The following is a 19339-nucleotide window of genomic DNA, read 5'->3' as shown; positions in this document are numbered from 1 at the left end:
AAAAAAAACATGGTGGGTTGAACCTGGTTTTGTGACATGCCAAACTTCCAGCTTTAATGGCAATGTTAAATATAAAATTAAAATGACATCATGCCATTATAGGGCTACAATACACATAAATAGGATAACATATTTATTAGACAGACGAACCAATGACCTTGATATAAAATACTAACATTATAGAAGACTGACATTCCAAGTTGTGAGCTGCATATTCTTGCACCTTTCGTCTTACCATATACAACTAAGTCAGACATCACGTGACTTTTGATTTACTTCAGTGGCAAGAGAAACTTTCCAGATGTCACCAACCGCAATATGCTGCCTACGGGAATAGTAATGAATCATGTTTTCATTGTCGAATGTATTTAAATTGCAGTGCTAAAACACATATTTTTCCACCACATACTGCAGCCGCAGATCCAAAGCTTAAATGGAGGAGGGGGAGTGAAGATGCATTTTTGAACATTATGGAAGTTTTTTCTTGTTATATCAAACTCAAGTTTTTCAACATTTGGCACACTTTTTTTTTCATCCGGCATATAGTTACTCGAACTATTTTTTCTTGATTAAATTAATTATTTTTTTTCAGATCCAATAATGTCTATTGTTAATAATGTTGCTTTTTGATGCCCTAGCATACTGGTCGAGCAATGCACTTTTGTTAATTTTTGTGCTCCTATAAGTACAAAAAATGTATGCCTTAAGGCAAGGCAATTGAGTCCCTCGCTTTTCATGGTTGATCACACATACTAAGTAAGTTTGTAAGAGTTTAAGAGAGATCATGATAGATCTTTCACATTGTACTGTTGTAACTGGTATTGTATATGAAATTTTAAGAAGTGCAAAAATGTTCAGATGAAATACCTCGTTACAAGCTTGTATTACTGACAAATTCAGTGCTGATGTTAAAATTTAAACATCCGATTCTGCAGCTGAAGTAACGGTCTACCGCAGACGAATAAAAATGTGACCTTGACTTCAAAGAATAAAACAGAGGTTACTTGCTATACATTTAATTACTGTTCTGGGTTGACTGTACACTTAATTTGCATAACGCACTTTTGCTTGGATGCGCACACATTTTAGCTGAAATGTGTTGGCAATTCAAAGAATGTAGGCATTCATGGAAGCAACTTTTACTGGATCAATGCTGTTATCTACGAACACGTATCACGACAAACATTCTTTAAATGCAATACCGCTTGCTGTCTCGGCTATTTAATATCATGAGAAAACAATATTTGACGAAGCAGCACATTTTTTAATAGTGATTTTATGTCTTTTCAAGATAAACAAAAATCAGTGTTTTTATTCAGATATAAATACAGTTCATAGCTGTGGCAAAGCCTTTCATCATGTTTATCTTATATTGATGATTTATTCAACTTTCAACTTTTATTTCATCGCTCAGACACAATACATACATGTACGTGAAACAAGAGGAATACCGTGGTGTAGTGGTTAGTGCATCGGACTTTTAACACAAAGGTTGCTGGTTCGATTCCCGTTTGGGATGAAAATTTCAGGAACTCAATGTTCGGCTCTCCCTTGACACCATCTGCGAGTATGGTCTTGATGAAACGATGATAGTCCGTCGGAAGGGGACGATGAATCATTATGGCTGACCCGTGTTAAGAGAGATGTATATCTCTTGCACGTTAAAGAGACCCTTGTAGATTTCGAAAAAGAGTAGGCTAATGCCGCTACAAGGCAGCACTCGTACCCGCAAAGTGGGAAGGGATTAATATAAGTTGAAAAACTTGTTTCCCAATCCACTATAAATAAATATGTTTAAACTAAGAGGAGTACAATATTTAAATAATTATATACAAACAATACAAAATAATGGTGGATTTAACAAAGGAAAACACATAAAAAATACATTTTTAAACAATCATTTTACAAAATGTTCTTAAGTTTCCTAATAAAAAGTGTTAGAATTTTTAACACTTTTACATTATTTAAAATAGTGACAATATAAGCCTTTCATTTTTTTATAACATGAATATCTAGTGAAGTAAATATAAATGTAGGAATTTTTTGTGTGTTTCGTATTTTTACGAATGTTGGAAACTGACACTCGAAAAGGTAATACAATTCAGTGCCAATCCCTATATGACATACATGTAAGTGGCATATTATTTCTTTTTCTGTATAAAATGTGCCTACAACTAAGTTCTATAATATTTGATTTTTTATAAAGTTTTACATTCATTGTATGACCTTTGTTTTTGTTTTAATAATATAGTAATAGTTTATTTTAATTCTATTTAGAATGGCTCTCTATTTTATATCTAAATTATACATTTAATTTGTTTTTGTATTATTATATATCATTGAGAGATTAGATTTAAATAAAAAAATTAATTGAATTGAATGGTATATGTAGCTTATGCAAGACAAAAAAACTCTCAGTATTAACAACATGCACTACACCCATTCTGTGTAAAGTATAAATACATTTTCCTCCTTGCTATGTGTTGTGTTCACGCGTGTGTAATTATTCTTCTATAAAGTTAATAAAGAAATGAGCGGTTATTAATAACTTTTCGACATTTCTTTTTGTTTCATCGTAATCTTAACGGTTCAATTGAAATAGAAATGGAATTGTTAATAAGTTTTTCTGTTTGATTACCTCCGATGTTATGATATTTTAGGAGCATCTGTATAACTGATATGTTCAAATGAAGTTCATTATACCAGCTCTACGTATTGTGACGGTGAACATCGAAATTGTGCAGTAAAATTTCACATCTGATAAAACATTAAAAAGTTCCTTCAACTTTGATACTCAATATAATAGTGTATCCGAAAATTTGGAAATTATTTATGTTTGTTCATTTGAATGGTAGTCCACTGGTGTTAGACTAGTTTGAGTCACATAAAGGTAAGAATGTTTAGCATCCAACAAACAAGAAGAATTTAAAAAGTATATAACACTTATATTTTGTTTTATGTACTAACATTTTAGATTTAAGTTGGACATCCGATAGCAAATTTAGTAACTTGAAGAGAGAAAAGCAAGTTTGGTTTTTAGTTTAAAGTTTTTTCATTCGCTATATTTCATATTTTTTTAATTTGATTGTATACTCAACAGCAAAAGAATAAAAGAATTACACACACCATTTTACGGAAGCCGAGAAGGGCCATTCAAAAAAAATATTTTATGTCGTTATTACGACAAAGCATGTCGTAATTTCGACATAACATGTCGTTATTACGACATCACTATGTCGTAATTTCGACATAATATGTCGTTATAACGACATCGCTATGTCGTAATTTCGACATATCATGTCGTTATAACGACATCACTATGTCGTTATAACGACATAGCTTATAACGACATAGCTATGTCGTTATAACGACATAGCTATGTCGTTATAACGACATAGCTATGTCGTTATAACGACATCGTTATATTTAAAAGAATATGTATTATGATTGGCAAGAGACTAAATGACAAAGAAATTAACAATTATACGTCATCATAATGTCCCCGATAATTATAAAAGCCCCCGCATGGTCAGCTATAAAAGAGGGGAAAAAGCTACCAGAGGGAGAGTCCCCGAAATGCTGTGTGGCAGACAGTGTTGTTATTCAATTATTAGCTCCCTTGGTAAAACTCTAAATTTCATATTTAATGTATTCTATTGTTAAATTATTTACATGAAGCTTAATAAGTATATATTTGTTAATTGCATAGCTTTTGCTATTTGAATTCATTGGTTAAAGATATTTATTTATATTGTAAAGTTTAATATTTGCATCGTCGCAAAATCTTTGGTTACTTTCTTTGGATACCTTCAGTGAGAAACTTATATATGTTATAGATCCCATTTCAGATTAACATGGCCCATAATGCTAGGGCCGTACAGTCAGACAAAGTCGTGTAGATTAACAAGTTACCGGTCGAGAATAGCTATGCAGTCACACATGTTAGAAGAATGAAATGTGGAATTAATAGAGGATTGAAATTGTACAATCAAGTCAAGCCGAGCTTTCCATCTCCCTTTAAAAAAGCGCATACTACATGGCTTCTTGGTATAAGGGTGTATTGAAGTATTGATAGCTCTATTTCTACTTTCAAACGTTGGGCACGCGCGATGTTCCTACAACCCCTAGGATTTAAAACAGAATCTTCGAAATTTCATCCGCAAAACAAAATAAAAATGTTAGAAAACACGAACCAATATTAAAACAAATTCAATAGATGTTTTGAATTATGATTTTACAGCTCTTGATCATCTCCTAAGTAATATCTAGTATATTTGAGGATTAAAAAAAGAAAGCTATGTGAAAAAAACGGATATCCCCATCCAATGTTACATTTATGAAAAACTGTTTTAACTCTTATGTATAGTGATCCTATTTCTTATTCTCTGATCTTCTTGATTCTTGACAGGAACAACGACATGTGTCGTTTCTTTGTGGCGTTAAAGCCATTATTTTACCATTTTTCGTTTGACTCGACTGCATATTATAGTAGAAATGAATACAAATAGTAAGACAATAATAATATCTAACAAAAGTACAAATATTTGCCTCATGTGAGTTCAAATATTGCTGATTCAATAAAATCTTTTCTACACAGTCGTTTTTCAAACGGTAGCCAAGTTGATATTTCATTTTTCAAAGCAGTTAAGGCATATTTTTTTTTATAATTGATCCAAAAAAAAGTTAGATATACGAAGAGTAAAAAATGCCAAGATTCTTTCCTTATTAACTACATATTTGAGTCTTAAAGAAAAAAAATGCTTCCATACATTACAAAACGGTAGCCAATTTTTCCAAATGTCTGAAAACGTCTAAAATCCTAAAGACGCTTATTTCCGACGTTAAATATGCTAAAGTTTCAATTAAATGTTTATGATAATTAAAACAAATCGTGTTATGAAATTTGGAGAAAGATATTAATGATTGCTGCCGAAAAAAAATAGTGCATGTTGCTAAAGACTTCGCCCGGGTAAATAGGTTCGACACAGGTTAAATTTTGCAATTTTTATTAATTGTATAGCTTTTAACGATTTATTTAAAAGAATTTTGAAATTTATGTTACGGAAGTACTCCGAAATAGATCATTTAAAGTCGTCACTTCAGTTAGGTGCAATCACCAATATCAAAACACTTAATACCAGTTCACGGAATGTTTTACTTCGCGATTTGTCCTGCTATTTCGTGATGAAAGTACTAGCGAAGCCGGAACTTTTCGTCAATATAAACTTTTGCATGAAATGGAGGTAATTGAAAGATGAATCCCAAACAGCAACGAAAACCGTTTCATCGAATTAAAAAAAACGGGATTATATTTTTATTTGCCGTTTTCGCGGACGACCCAGGAGTAGATAACTATATTTTAAAATGTATATATCTGAAGATGACTTGGGAAATAATTCTCAAGCCAAGGTTCGAGTAATTGAAGGGGTGTATTTCGACAACTTATGTGTCAGGGAAAATACAATTCTATTCAAATTTAACCAAGGGTAAAAATGTTCGATTTACTTGCAGTGTGTCAGATATATTTGTTTTGGGGATGAATTAAGATATAGAAATTTTACAATGACAGATGATATGCAACTTGAAAGTTAAACATCCTATGATAAAAAAAAAATGAAAACCGTATACATGTACTTCCGTCCCATCTTTCCTTCCTACATTACTTGCAACAGTTCTGCATTTTAAGTTGAAATAACTTAAAGGGTAAACATTATTAACGTTTGAAAGTAGCATTAGAGCAATTGATACTTTAATACACCCTTATTGCAAGAAGCCATAGTATACGCTTATTTTGAGGGAGGTGGGATGCTTAGCTGGCAAGTTAGGCTCGCATGTTCACATAGTATTAACTTCCTATACTGGCTTTACAGCCATTTTCATACATTATTTATTGATCTTAATTATATTATATAAAATATATAAGTTTCTCACCGAAGGTATTCAAAGAAGGTATCCAAAGATTTTGCGACGATGCAAATATTAAACTTTACAATATAAATAAATATCTTTAACCAACGAATTCAAATAGCAAAAGCTATGCAATTAACAAATATATATACTTTTTAAGCTTCATGTAAATCATTTAACAATAAAATGCATTAAATATGAAATTTGGAGTTTTACCAAGGGAGCTAATAATTGAATAATAACACTGTCTGCAACACAGCATTTCGGGGACTCTCCCTCTGGTAGCTTTTTTCCCTCTTTTATAGCTGACCATGCGGGGGCTTTTATAAATATCGGGGACATTATGATGACGTATAATTGTTAATTTCTTTGTCATTTAGTCTCTTGCCAATCATAATACATATTCTTTTAAATATAGCGATGTCGTTATAACGACATAGCTATGTCGTTATTACGACATAGCTATGTCGTTTTAACGACATAGTGATGTCGTTATTACGACATGATATGTCGAAATTACGACATAGCGATGTCGTTATAACGACATATTATGTCGAAATTACGACATAGTGATGTCGTAATAACGACATGTTATGTCGAAATTACGACATGCTATGTCGTAATAACGACATAAAATATTTTTTTTGAATGGCACTTATCGGCTTCCGTACCATTTCCATTAAATTTTTTGAATTAAATATTACTATTGCACAATTATACTTTTTCAAAAGATTTTGATTTGAGTCAAAATTTTTAAGTAATAAATACAAATCTCTGTAAAAAAAGAATTTTCTTTTGACATGTCAACAACACTTATAACCGCCATGCATGGTTTTGATTCCAAGAAAGCACAACACTTTCCGAACTAATATATAAGCAATAAAAATAAAATTGAGAATGGAAATGGGGAATGTGTCAAAGAGACAACAACCCGACCAAATAAATAAACAACAGCAGAAGGTCACCAACAGGTCTTCAATGTAGCGAGAAATCCCCGCACCCGGAGGCGTCCTTCAGCTGGCCCCTAAACAAATATATACTAGTTCAGTGATAATGAACGCCATACTAATATCCAAATTGTACACAAGAAACTAAAATTAAAATAATACAAGACTAACAAAGGCCAGAGGCTCCTGACTTGGGACAGGCGCAAAATTGCGGCGGGGTTAAACATGTTTTTGTGAGATCTCAACCCTCCCCCTATACCTCTAACAAATGGAGAAAAGTATCTATCTTTTTTACCCTGAAGTCAAATATTCGTATGTTGCAGTTTCCGTCAAATCACTATGAAAGGTCAAGGACAGAGAATTTCTATTGTTTCAAGATTTCAGCTTATATGCATATTCTTCTGTCTTCTGAGTATAATTTTTTTTATGGAAATGTAGTAGAATAGCCAATTTTCAGAACTTCCCTTGTGACATTTGTGTGGGTTAACTCTTCATACCAAATGGTGTTGTCTTTCCTGAACACTTGAAATGTTGACACCCCACGTAAAATATTTCATTTATCAGCGCTAAATATAAACATAATGTAGTATCAAGTAATTTATGTAGATATTTTGACATCACAAAAATCTACCTTTTGAAAAACAATTGCATTTAAACAAGTATGGTATATTTTTATATGCAAGCAGACGGGAAATATGACGAAAGATGAATTATCGTCAATGTTGCTGACATATTTGATACTATACATGTATACATTCTATAATTAAGTTAAAGAGCACTAGCTATTATCGAGGATTATTGTCTTTTTCGTTTATAAAATTGCACTCCCAAGCTAGTGTAGTATGATCTATTACTCGGGACAATTTTCAAACATAAAAGGGAAATAGCCATTTAATATCTATAACTTTCAATTTAATAGCTAGCAGTCTAAGATAACGGGGGAGTATAATTGAATTTACACCATGATGCCTTTAAATATAATTGGATATCCGGCATCATCATTCAATTTTTCTTTCCTTAAGATTACCTGAAATAATCTTAGTTTTAAATAACGTTTGATCTTTTCGTCTAGAAAAATAAATCCGAACCAGAAGGAAAAGATGTGTAGTTTCAATTAGATGCACATTCATTGCGTTTGTATAACTTGTATATGTATATTCACATGTTCTGGTATTAGTGTTTCGCTCAATCATAATACAGTTACCGTCACATTTCATAAACAATAAAGATTCAAAGGATATGCATTGCTGTTTTATTACATAACTTCAAATGAAGACATGTCATTGTTATTGGTGCCATGCCAAAAACTTATTCTCTTTGTTCGTTCCTGGTAGAGAGGTAAATATTATAGCCAGGAATATTCAAAAAGGGGGAGGGGTTCGAATCACGAACTCGACTTAAGCAGTCACAAACCGAACAGGACGTTGACTTCAACAGTGTTTATTTGTTTTTTCAAGGGAAAAGGGGGGCGTTCGTCCGAACCACTCTGGCTACTGGCATTTTTTGAGGATTTTTTTTTTATATAGATCAGAGATCTTCTAATAAATCAGCCTTTCAATGTATTGTTGATTCCTTGGATGAGTTATTTTTATTTGTCCCAGTTAGAGTTCAGTTATTACATAAACAAATCTTGAGTTTGGAGAGCTAAGAAATCGAAGGTACATTTAACTGTGTAATTACTAGATCCGGAAGTACATGGCTTAAAAGTCTTTCTTCGTTCAATTTCCTTTAGAATCTCTAATCCGGTGGTGTTGTTTTGTGTGTAGCTGTATATGGGCGATTTGTTCGCTGACCGGGTAACATGTTCTTTTTTGCGACTATTTTCATATCTTTCTTCATGAAATGTATGTTAATCTCATTTATCATTATCTAAAAATCTTATGCATCAGAGAAAATCTAACTATTTTTTTCTAGTTTTCGGTAAAACAAAAGACAGAAAATGCATTATGAAACACCACGTATTGACTTCAGGATGTTGAAAAACTTTAAAATAGAACCTTGACTTATAATTGGGTTAGACATACGTTTTATCATTCAAGAAAAGGATGAAATAAACATGTAAAAAGCACTAGTTCAGCTGTTCAAAATTATTTAAACAAACTTGTCGGTATCAAGTTGTTTTTAGTGACTATTCTAATTTTACTTATATTTTTTTATTTCAGATTAGTACTAATTTTCTTCAAAAGAATATAGAACTTATGAAACCAAAATTATTTCAATGATTTTCCTGTTGTAGATTGAATAACGAAGTAAACAAAATAACTTGTTTCTTATATACTTTTTATTTTATTTTCATGACATTATTTACTTTTGTTTTAATGTTGGCAGAAGAGGCATTTAGGAAGTCAGCAAGTATTCATTTTGTTTAATATTTTACAATTTTCTTTTAATAAATGGCTATTAAATGCTTATTTAAAACTGACAATTGTAATCGTATCGAGAACTTGAAAACCCACATACAATGTACTAACAAAAACAGATTTTTTTCATATCGGATCATCTCACGTAAAAAATGGTCAAGACATTATGTGTTTGCCATCTGTCAAGATCTAAATATCCACAAAATCCACACTCCCCCCTTTTTTTACTCCATTGATAGAGAAACAGATAATACGTACGTAGAATGGAAGACGAATTAAAACGTTGAACTCCATCATATATACATTGTAGATTTAAGATACTGACAAATCCTGTTACACCACTAACGTGGACAGGGGGTAGTAGGGCGCGTGTCACAAGTCACGTGGACAAGGGGTAGTAGGGCGCGTTTCCCAAGTCATGAGCCTTCAATTGGTTTTCGTTAATTGCTAGTAACATGAACCAGGCTATTTGTTTTTCCTTAAGATTTTAACATTCATTTGTATCATATCATATTCTTTGTTTAACCACTATATGTATGGTGTCCTTTTTGCTCTTGAATGTCATACAGCATACTGTAGTAGTCATTAAGGCAGCAACCATTTGATTTTCGGGGGGGGGGGGGGGGGGGGCTATTGTTTTATTTTCTGGACACATTTTTATTTCTCGCCTGCGAAAAACAATCTATTTTTTTCGCGACAAGTCAAAGACATTTTTTTTCTTTCAATTTTAGCATTTTAGCATTACACATATAGTGGCAGCTGAGGGTGAAACAAATTTCTTTTTTCTCCAAAGACAGGAAACAAATTTTTTTTCCCCAAAAAAAACATAGCCCCCCCCCCCCCCCCCCCCGAAAATCAAGTGGTTGCTGCCTAAGATCATTTTTTTACGGTCTCGGGGGTTGGGGAGAAGATGTATCATTGGTATCATATCAAGCTCCTTGTTACTTTCAGAGACAAAACATACGTTTACAATGTATTGATAAATAAACACACACTTTGCAATTGAATATTGAAGGTGAGTGACTTGTTATAAAACTGTCGAAAATAATAAGTATCTATACTGAATATACCAATATTTAATATTTTATTTGCGTTTTATATTTTCTCCTTAATAACGACTGTTGCAGTTCTGCATTACCCTTTGATTTGAAGTGATTGTAATCAACTAAGTCATTTCCTTAACATTTTATTAGATATGTAATGAAATTATGTGCTCAGAAGCCTGTTAACACATCTTGAAGTATTTTTGTGTTAAGTGTACGATCTCAGTACAATAGTTTAATACACATAATGTATATAGGCGGAAGATATAAACTCATCAGACGATGACACACTAAATCAACGGTCTACAAAATACAATATAGTTTTTGTATAATTTTCAGAACATGTATAACGGCATTAAGTGTCTGGAAGGAAAACTCCTACAACATTTACAAGAACAAGTTGTAAGATAAACAGGGTCAATTTTAAAAAGCGTATTAACTGTTCGATATCATATACCAAATATCACAGCGACATCTTGTGAAACAATTAAAATAATGGGGAAGTAAGTTACGGAATTAAAGACATACAACAAATGTTTGTACACCTGTACGCCTGAACGCAGGTTCTCTTTAGAAACCTTCATAATGTTCATTTTGTAAGCACTATAATATGACTATGTCGAAAACTAATTTTCAGCTTCAAGAATAAATTGCATGGGGTTTACACATTTCTTTAGCAGCCTTTTTGATTTTTTTTTAAAATTATTTTCAACAATATGTAACTGTAACTGATTCACTGTTTTATGATCTGTGAAACTTCATTGTTTAAACAAGGAAAACAAAATATTTTAACATTCCAAAAATAGAAAAGTACATTTTGTTAAAACAATGAAAATGACATTGACTATCACGTCAAAATGCTATGCATTGTACATCTGGCGAATCCCTGCGACCATAATTGTAACAGTCATGTTAAATAATTATGCTTTAGGAAGGATTAATTAAAGCTGACCCCATTTTTAGCATTCAACACAACATACCAAATGTAAATGTACGTTTCAAAGAATATCATAAGGTAAATTAGATTATTTCTGTCTTTTGTATTATTACAATAATATAAACTTTTTTTTTCTCACAATTGTCGGTTAAAACTTCGAATTGTTTGTCATTTTTTACTTTATTGAACAATTAAATTAAAATTGTTGACAAGAACAGAATGTGAAATATTTTTCTCCTGTCACATGTCCATGATAAACAATGTAATTGTTATTCATAAAATGTAAGTAAGACTCGTCAGCTAAACAACTTTATGTTGTAATTTTCCCGTCCGCATCTAGAAATTTGGTAATACGCTGTGTCTAAAGAAAAAGTCGTAAAATGTATGTATATTAAAGAGAATAGATACATGTATCAATCATAATTTTTTTATACGATTAAAGAATTAAAAAGAATGCTCAAAGAAAAATTAAAAGTAATCGGGATGAAAAAATGAATTGATTGATTGTTGGTTGCTTAATGTCCAGTGGCAAATATTTCATGCATATTCAGGACGATGAAAAAATTAAAACCAATGAGGACAAAATTCTGAAAGATATGCGTACTAATAATATACATGGCCCTTTTTAAACATGAGAGAAAAATGCTGCTTGCGTTCATACAAGTCAATTCTGGTCTTTAAAGATAGATTTTTGTAGGTTCTTGCAAATTTTCATTCCGTACATCGTGAAGACATTTATCAATGTCATATAACTAAAAAGAATAATAATACAAAACCCCTTGGCTGAATAATGCACACCGACGAAGCTTTAATGTAATAATCAATAAATTTCAATTTAAAACTATTGACGGTCAATAGCTCCTTCATGTATCAGTTTCAACGGATTAGTTTGAATCACGATTTATAAACCCTTCTTTCTTTGTCTTTCTGTAATTTAGCAGAAATTCGATATCATGCAAATATCCAGACTTAACTAATCGATCATATCAGTGATCGAACACTAATCGATAATATTTTGATCAGTAATCGATTGATGACCAGAAGTCATCGATCAGTATTCGATCAACCTCTCTCGGGAGTTTGATCGATTAGTGATCGATTACATTACTGATCGATTTAAGACCGATGACTGATGGATTAGTGATTTATTAATGACAGATTAGTGATTCAATTTGTATTATTATTGAGAAAACAATGCTATTCAAAAGCAAAATTTAAAATAGCCAAAATCAAAAACACAAAAATAAACTTTCACCTCATTCAATTTCAACAATAATCTAAAATAAAATGACCTTAGGAATATACATTCATGGAGAAGGGGATATACAGCTTATTTGAAATATTAACACTATAAATTGGAAACAGACCACTTTGGCTACGATTTATTGCATATTCGTTATGCGGCCTGTATAAAAGTTTTGAAAACATTTTTTTTTTATATATATATGGTATGTACAGAGTCTTCGTAACCTTAAAAAATAACTTGGCCTCAATTAAGGTGGTACCTAACACTACAGGGAGATAACTCTGTAAAATCAGGTAAACGTTTTAATGACGTTGTGTTGTAAAGGGAATATTAAGCTTCTCAATGATTAAAATTGATGTTTGTCAAACTGCTATATAACCAGTGTAACATTTTTATATTTTTGTTAAAGGGTCAAAGTAAGTACATTGACAAAATTTTATGAAAATTAAACGAGCCAAATTAATTTTAGTGAAAGTGTTGGGTACCACCTTAAGTGCTAATGTATTTAGAAATATATATACCCGTGTCTTAATCAAACAGAAGACATATGATACATTTTGACTGATGAATATTTTGTTTAAGGAGTATCGAAAGTGAAAAAACATAAGGGGAGATAAATCAGGTAGAAAATAAAGATTGACTAGACGGGGTCAATGACATCAGCGTTGTTATTGTTGCTTATCCTACGACAATTTTTATATTTTTTGCATCGAAGCATATAAATCTAAAGAACATTTAACATGTTTAACAGCGGAAGATATATCGAAAAGTCTTTCCACACGGAAAGGTGGTTAAGTATAATAAGTAAACATGTAAATTATTTAAATAGATATTGCAGTGTGATACAGCTCAAAATGTAATGTATTGCTTGAATGAATCAGTAGGATTTAAATATTTCATTTCGTTGAAATTTTTCATTTTTTCCAGTAACTAAAAGGAAAGTATCATGGCAGAAACTTCGCGGGGTAATTGGTCAACCTGGTTCGAGTTTTTATTTTCTTGCATTGGAGAAATGGTTGGATTAGGAAACATATGGAGGTTTCCCTATATTTGCTTCAAGAACGGTGGAGGTAGGTTATGTAACGTGTTATAAACTATCTGCATATATAAGAAAAGGATATATGGTATGAATGCCAATGGGACAACTCTCCACCAAAATTCAGATAAAACGTTGTAATCAATTATAGACAACCGTACGGCATTCGACAATGAGAAAAAACCAATACTGTGTGGTCGGCTATAACAGGCCCCGACAAGAAAATACGAAACAACTCAATTGAGATTTAAAATGCCTAATTTATAACAAAACATGTTCGTTTGCATCAGAGTCAACGGGATATGAAATGATTAAATTAATGTACTTTACTTCATTGTTCTACAACATTCCATAATGCACACATCTTTTACAGGAAAGCATATATTCGGAACATGGATATTTTGTATTTTTTTTCTTTAAGCCGTCTAAAGATTTTATTCAATTACTTCCGTTATTTAAACGTACTTTCGCTCATTGTATATGTTCTACTCTATTCCCCATAACCTCAAACAAAGCAAGACTTGGCATAATGCATCAGAGCTGTACATCATTTAAATTTCGTTTCTTCGTGAAAAGGTCTAGAATGATGCATATACTTTATCATTTTTTCGCTACTGGTAAGCTGTTTATGGAAAAAAACAAATAGGGATCTTTGTGTATATGTAAATGGAATTTAGTACAGCAAATTGTTAAATTGTAAACAGAGAGATATGTTTTATATTTAACTTGTCAATGATTAATACAGGCAATCCTTATGTGATCTAGACGGAAGTATGATTTACTACAACTAATATTCTCCAAAACAACTACGCGTTGCAGCTCTGATCGCCATTCTAAATATTACATTTTCACACCGATAGCTATCGAATTATCATCAAACAGTATATAGAAAATAAATTGTATGTTTTTATTCGACAGGTGCTTTCCTTGTGCCATACTTAATCTTTATGATGCTATTGGCTATGCCTCTGGTCTTCCTTGAGTTCACCTATGCACAGTATTCAAACCTAGGTCCTGGAAAAGTATGGCTGTGCTGTCCTTTGTTTAAAGGTAAAATTTAACAAAAATGATGTATATGTTATCACATCCGTTACATCGTAATCGTTAAAACCTTAAGAGTTCAGTACAATGATCAAATCAATAGACATAATATATTTTCTCTCAATGGTCAAGGTTACATTCTTCCTTTTGTATGTTTACATAGTTATCTTCGGGGTCATCGCCTTAGCAAACACGATTGTAGCATTATGGCATCTGGTTTCAGTTTGGAATATATGTTATGTCTTTAATGAAATACATGGCATTTGTCTGTCAAAATCTTTTGAAATTACAGTATTGGACCATGAATAGACATTTTGTATTAAATCAAATAACAAAAGTGCGATTGAAAGAGTGGTGAAAGATACCAGAAAGACATTCAAACTAATAGATTGCAAATAAACTGACAATACCATAGCTAAAAATGTAAAAAAAACAAACAGACAAAAAGTAGTATACAAGACACAATATGCATGAAAAAACTTGGGGTTGGTGGGGGTGTAGTATATCAGGTATTTAGAAGGGTAAGCAGATCCTGCTCAACATATGGCACCCGTCGTTTTATTACAAACCCGGTATATAGTCTTATTCGGTTGCTCAAATATTCATAGAAGTAGTTTTTTTGTTTTTATAATAATAATGTTTTCATCATTAAAAAAGCCTTTATCCGTCTTTTAATCATTTTACATTAAAATAATTCAGACAATACAAAATTATTTGTTTTTCTGTTTCTTTTACAATGTATACATTTGATATATAGGTTGAACGGAATAGTTTGATTAAGCATGTAGCAGTAAATGTGTTGATAAACATAAATCAAATGGCCTTGGTTATAATTAGTGTAGTTGTCGTCTGTATTTAATTCTATGTATCCAAAACCACTACCTTTCATTTAAAACTGTTTAGAATTTGACTCTATGGAATGTTTCCTGGTATGTTTTTTAATTTACTTACCAACCCACATAGTATTAAATTCAGTAACAAATCTCTTGTTGATGAAATTTATACATAATTGTTTACCTTTAGAAATCAGAAACTTTCATATATCATGCATTAAAGTACAAATGCCGCCCTATTCATTGCTATAATAAAACGTAAGGTAATGCGATATTTATAGTTCATTCACATGGCCTTGTTTAAAAACACTGTCTGTAATTCACAATAAATTCTTACACTGAGCCCATTACGTTTTAACCCTGTGATAAAGCAAAATTAAGTGAAATTAATGTTCAGTTTATTTCAACCATAGTTTTTTGCATCTATTATCAACTATTATTATCTACAAATAAGTGGAGCGCAAAACTTTTGTTGTACTTTATATATATCGAGTCTTTTTTTATTGTTATCTTTGTCTTATATATCATTAAGTACGAAGCATGTAAACGATTTATCTAAGGTCGGGTATAATATAACGATACAACACCAGCTCTGTGGAGCTTTTAAACGAAATCATATGTGATAACTCAAGACATAAAAATAATAAACAAAAACAGCCAGCATTACAGGCAGAACATAAACACAATAACCACAGCTAAATATAGCAAGTAATATACAAATCAAGTACTGTAAAAGCAAACTTAAAGTGCAGACAAACTGAAATTTATGCAATAGCCATTAAGCATTAATATCATGTAAATAGCTTTTAATCATAAAGAACAAAGTAAAAACGTACGCAAACAAAAATTCAAAAGCCAGAGTATATATTTCTTTTATATTCCTTGTAGGGATTGGCTATGGGATGTTGACATTAGTTGCTATTTCTGGTATTTACTATAATGTTATTGTTGCTTGGACTTTATATTATTTTGGGAACTCATTTTCGTACAAAATCCCATGGGGTGACTGTAACAATGAATGGAATACAGACAATTGTTATATGCGTGGTCAAACTGTTAACAACACTTTGTTCAATACCTCTCTTTTAAACATCACCACTGTGCAGATAAATGGAAGTGATCATCACTATTCTACAAATACAACACTGTTAAATGTATCAAGACAGACAAGTGCCGAGGAGTTTTGGGAGTAAGTACACTATTAACCCCATGTAATGCATGTTCTATATGTCACTATTTCATTTTTGTTGGTTTATAACTTATAGTTTACATTCGTTAAATAATAACAGACTCCCATGAGTGCCATTTTTCTTTGTTACATATTTGTTTGTTTTTATAGTAATGAAGATTAAAACACAATGTTGACTGCTGTACCCCAATTTTGACATTTTTACCTATTGTATCTGTATGTTATGTCACACATCGTGGTCAATATAATGAAATTTCTGTTTCACTCCTTCTGGAGTGTATGATAGACCCCCCCTCCCGATTTTGCTAGTTACCTTGGTTTGTCTTCTTGAACGATTAACGAAATTTGAACGATGTGCACTACTGTTGTATTTATTTGTGTATTAAATGTTACTGTGCTTACAAAGGCCTACATGTACTCAGACTTTTGCCATATGATGGTTGATATTGAAATATATAATAAGAAAACATATAACAAAACACATTATTACAAACATGAGGTTTGAAAAGGTCTCTGCAATGTGTCGCCAGTAAATCAAAATTATCTTGCTCATACTTCTAGGACAAACAAATTTTCTCCAATTCTTCTTCATATAAACATATCTTAACTTTGTGTGTTCACAATAAATTGGATGAAATTGTTGTGAAAGCTTATACTTTTTAAAAAAAAAAATAACGTATTTATGCGATGTGTCTATGATGAGTTTATTTACACGACTTATTGTACATTTCGTTACATGTTTCATGTATTTCCCGTATCGAATTACTTTTTGTCTTTTTTTATTCTTCCGTGTTTTATGTTTTCATAGAAATACTAACAAAAAGTGTCCCCATTGAACTGCAACGAGAAAATGTAACGAATAGACATGCAATACTTACCAAAATCAGTAATCAAACTTTCGTTCCAGTCGTCTTTTTTGTAAAGTAAATACTATTACCACAGAAAAAAATAAGACATTTGTATACGCATATAAAACTTGTGAACTATAAATGAATTTCGAAAAGTTCATGCATGGTATTCACCAATACCAAGTTAGGAATATGACAGTTGTTGTTCATTCGTTTGATGTGTTTTATCATTTGATTTTGTCATTCGATAAGGGACTCTCCGTTTTGAATTGACCTCGGAGATCAGTATTTTTGTGATTTTACTTTTTACACTATTAGAGACAAAGAAAGGCAACATAATAAATATTTCAATTGCACGTTTAAGAAAGAAGTTGAAAGAATGGAAAGTCGAAAATAGACCCATAATGTTATGTCAAACAAGAAAAAAGACTAACAGACATACAACAGTAAAGTAGACGAAAAACTAAAAATTGCGCAGCTAGAATTCAACCAAAAACCGAAGATAATATCAGGTGCTCTGGAAGGATAAGCAGACCCATCTCGACTAGTGGCAACCGTCGTGTAAAAAGTGGAATATAAATGTCAGTTTAACTTTAACTTGTGATTATTCTTTAGAATATTGCTTTTAATAAGCACGTATCTCAATTTAATTGATGTATAAATAAAAGATGACAGCGTAGTTTTTTTAAGAAGAAATCTGCATGTCTCCATATCAAGAGTCAAACAGACATGAGCATACATGTTCGCAAAATTTATGTTCCTCAACTTTTTATTGCTAACAGCTAACAGTTTTTTTTTAACAAAACTTAAAATTAACATGTTGTTGTGAGTTTTTACAAATTAAAGATGATAAAATCTTTCAACGGCAATATAGTGTGTCTATCAAAGTATAAATGGCCAATTAACTTTTTGAACTGATTTAGATGCAGATCAATGAGAAAGTCCTTTTCTATATATATTTTTTTTAAATTCAGTTAATATGTCATCATCAATCAGGACTTCACAAATTTACATTTAAAAATATTTTTATCGTTTATTCATGAAAACTTTTATCAACGCCTTTATATATTTTAAATCATTCGAAGTGTTTATAAATGATTTTCAAGGCCAGTATATATAATAATGGGTAAAAGTAAATGTTCAAGGCTAGTATATTGATAGGTAAAAGGGTTAAAATCGGTGAAGGTAAAACCATGAATTTCAAAGTGGTTAGAACACACCATATCTATTATCTGTGTAATTTTCAATTATCACAACCTGAACTATACCACTAACTGTTGGTATAAGAGAGGCATTATTAGTGAGCAAATAGTGTTTCTACATATGTAATGTTTTATTTGACTTCTATCTAGCAGGTTATGAGCATTTGAACTTGTAGATAAAACAGAATATCGTTTCGGATGCGCCTTTATTATATAATGTTATTCCTGTCTCCATAAACTTACAAACGAGTGGCCAATAATTTATATATAAACTAGTATCTCAATTGTTTGTAAAACAATTGAAAGGTCTTTCCTGTAAAAGTGATGTTTTAGTAATGTGATTTGTACGACCTTTGACTGATATACGACAAACATACCTTCTGAAACTTTTTCGCTTTTTACACTTTATGACCCCATATCCGCCTACATTTTCGATATTGGAAGTATGATATATGTAACGAAGACTTGATGATCTTTCATTTGGTATGTGACAATGTCATGCTCTATAAAGTTACCCCATCCAAATTACTTTTAGAGGACAGGAATTTGATATTTGAAGTGTACACGTTGATATCTTTCATTTGATATACAACAATCTTAATTCTTAAAAGAAAATTTTTGCAGTCAATGACACCACCCAACCCATATTTTGGGGACGTCAATTTGATATTTGAAATGTACGCTTTACGGACTTTCATTTGATATGCGACAACCTAACCATTTGGGAAATTTGATTCTTTTTGCTCTAAA

At 31.5% G+C, this 19339-nt stretch overlaps 2 protein-coding genes across 8 annotated transcripts in view; both read left to right on the top strand.

Moving 5' to 3' along the window:
• The window catches only part of LOC134693198 (SUZ domain-containing protein 1-like), a 260322-nt gene extending 247531 nt beyond the window's left edge, over positions 1-12791 (top strand). The window contains exon 6 of the transcript XR_010102367.1: positions 12693-12791. The gene's annotated coding sequence lies outside the window, so the exon portion shown is untranslated. The remainder of the gene's footprint in view (positions 1-12692) is intronic.
• LOC134693197 (sodium- and chloride-dependent glycine transporter 2-like) overlaps positions 2489-19339 on the top strand; it is a 40618-nt gene continuing 23767 nt past the window's right edge. The window contains exons 1-4 of one of the 7 annotated variants that reach the window (XM_063553920.1): positions 2489-2890; positions 13368-13510; positions 14395-14526; positions 16239-16539. In XM_063553920.1, the coding sequence (XP_063409990.1) occupies positions 13387-13510; positions 14395-14526; positions 16239-16539 (557 nt within the window). In that variant the 5' untranslated portion in view covers positions 2489-2890; positions 13368-13386. Of the gene's footprint in view, positions 2891-11138; positions 11273-11526; positions 11577-13143; positions 13245-13367; positions 13511-14394; positions 14527-16238; positions 16540-19339 lie in introns of those variants that run through there. The other 6 variants (XM_063553919.1, XM_063553926.1, XM_063553923.1 and 3 more) reach the window with 6 other exon arrangements.

This window comes from Mytilus trossulus, chromosome 12, assembly GCF_036588685.1.
Source record: "Mytilus trossulus isolate FHL-02 chromosome 12, PNRI_Mtr1.1.1.hap1, whole genome shotgun sequence".
Classification (NCBI taxonomy): domain Eukaryota; kingdom Metazoa; phylum Mollusca; class Bivalvia; order Mytilida; family Mytilidae; genus Mytilus; species Mytilus trossulus.
The sequence above is the reverse complement of the archived record's forward strand: the minus strand, read 5'-3'. Positions and strand labels throughout refer to the sequence as shown.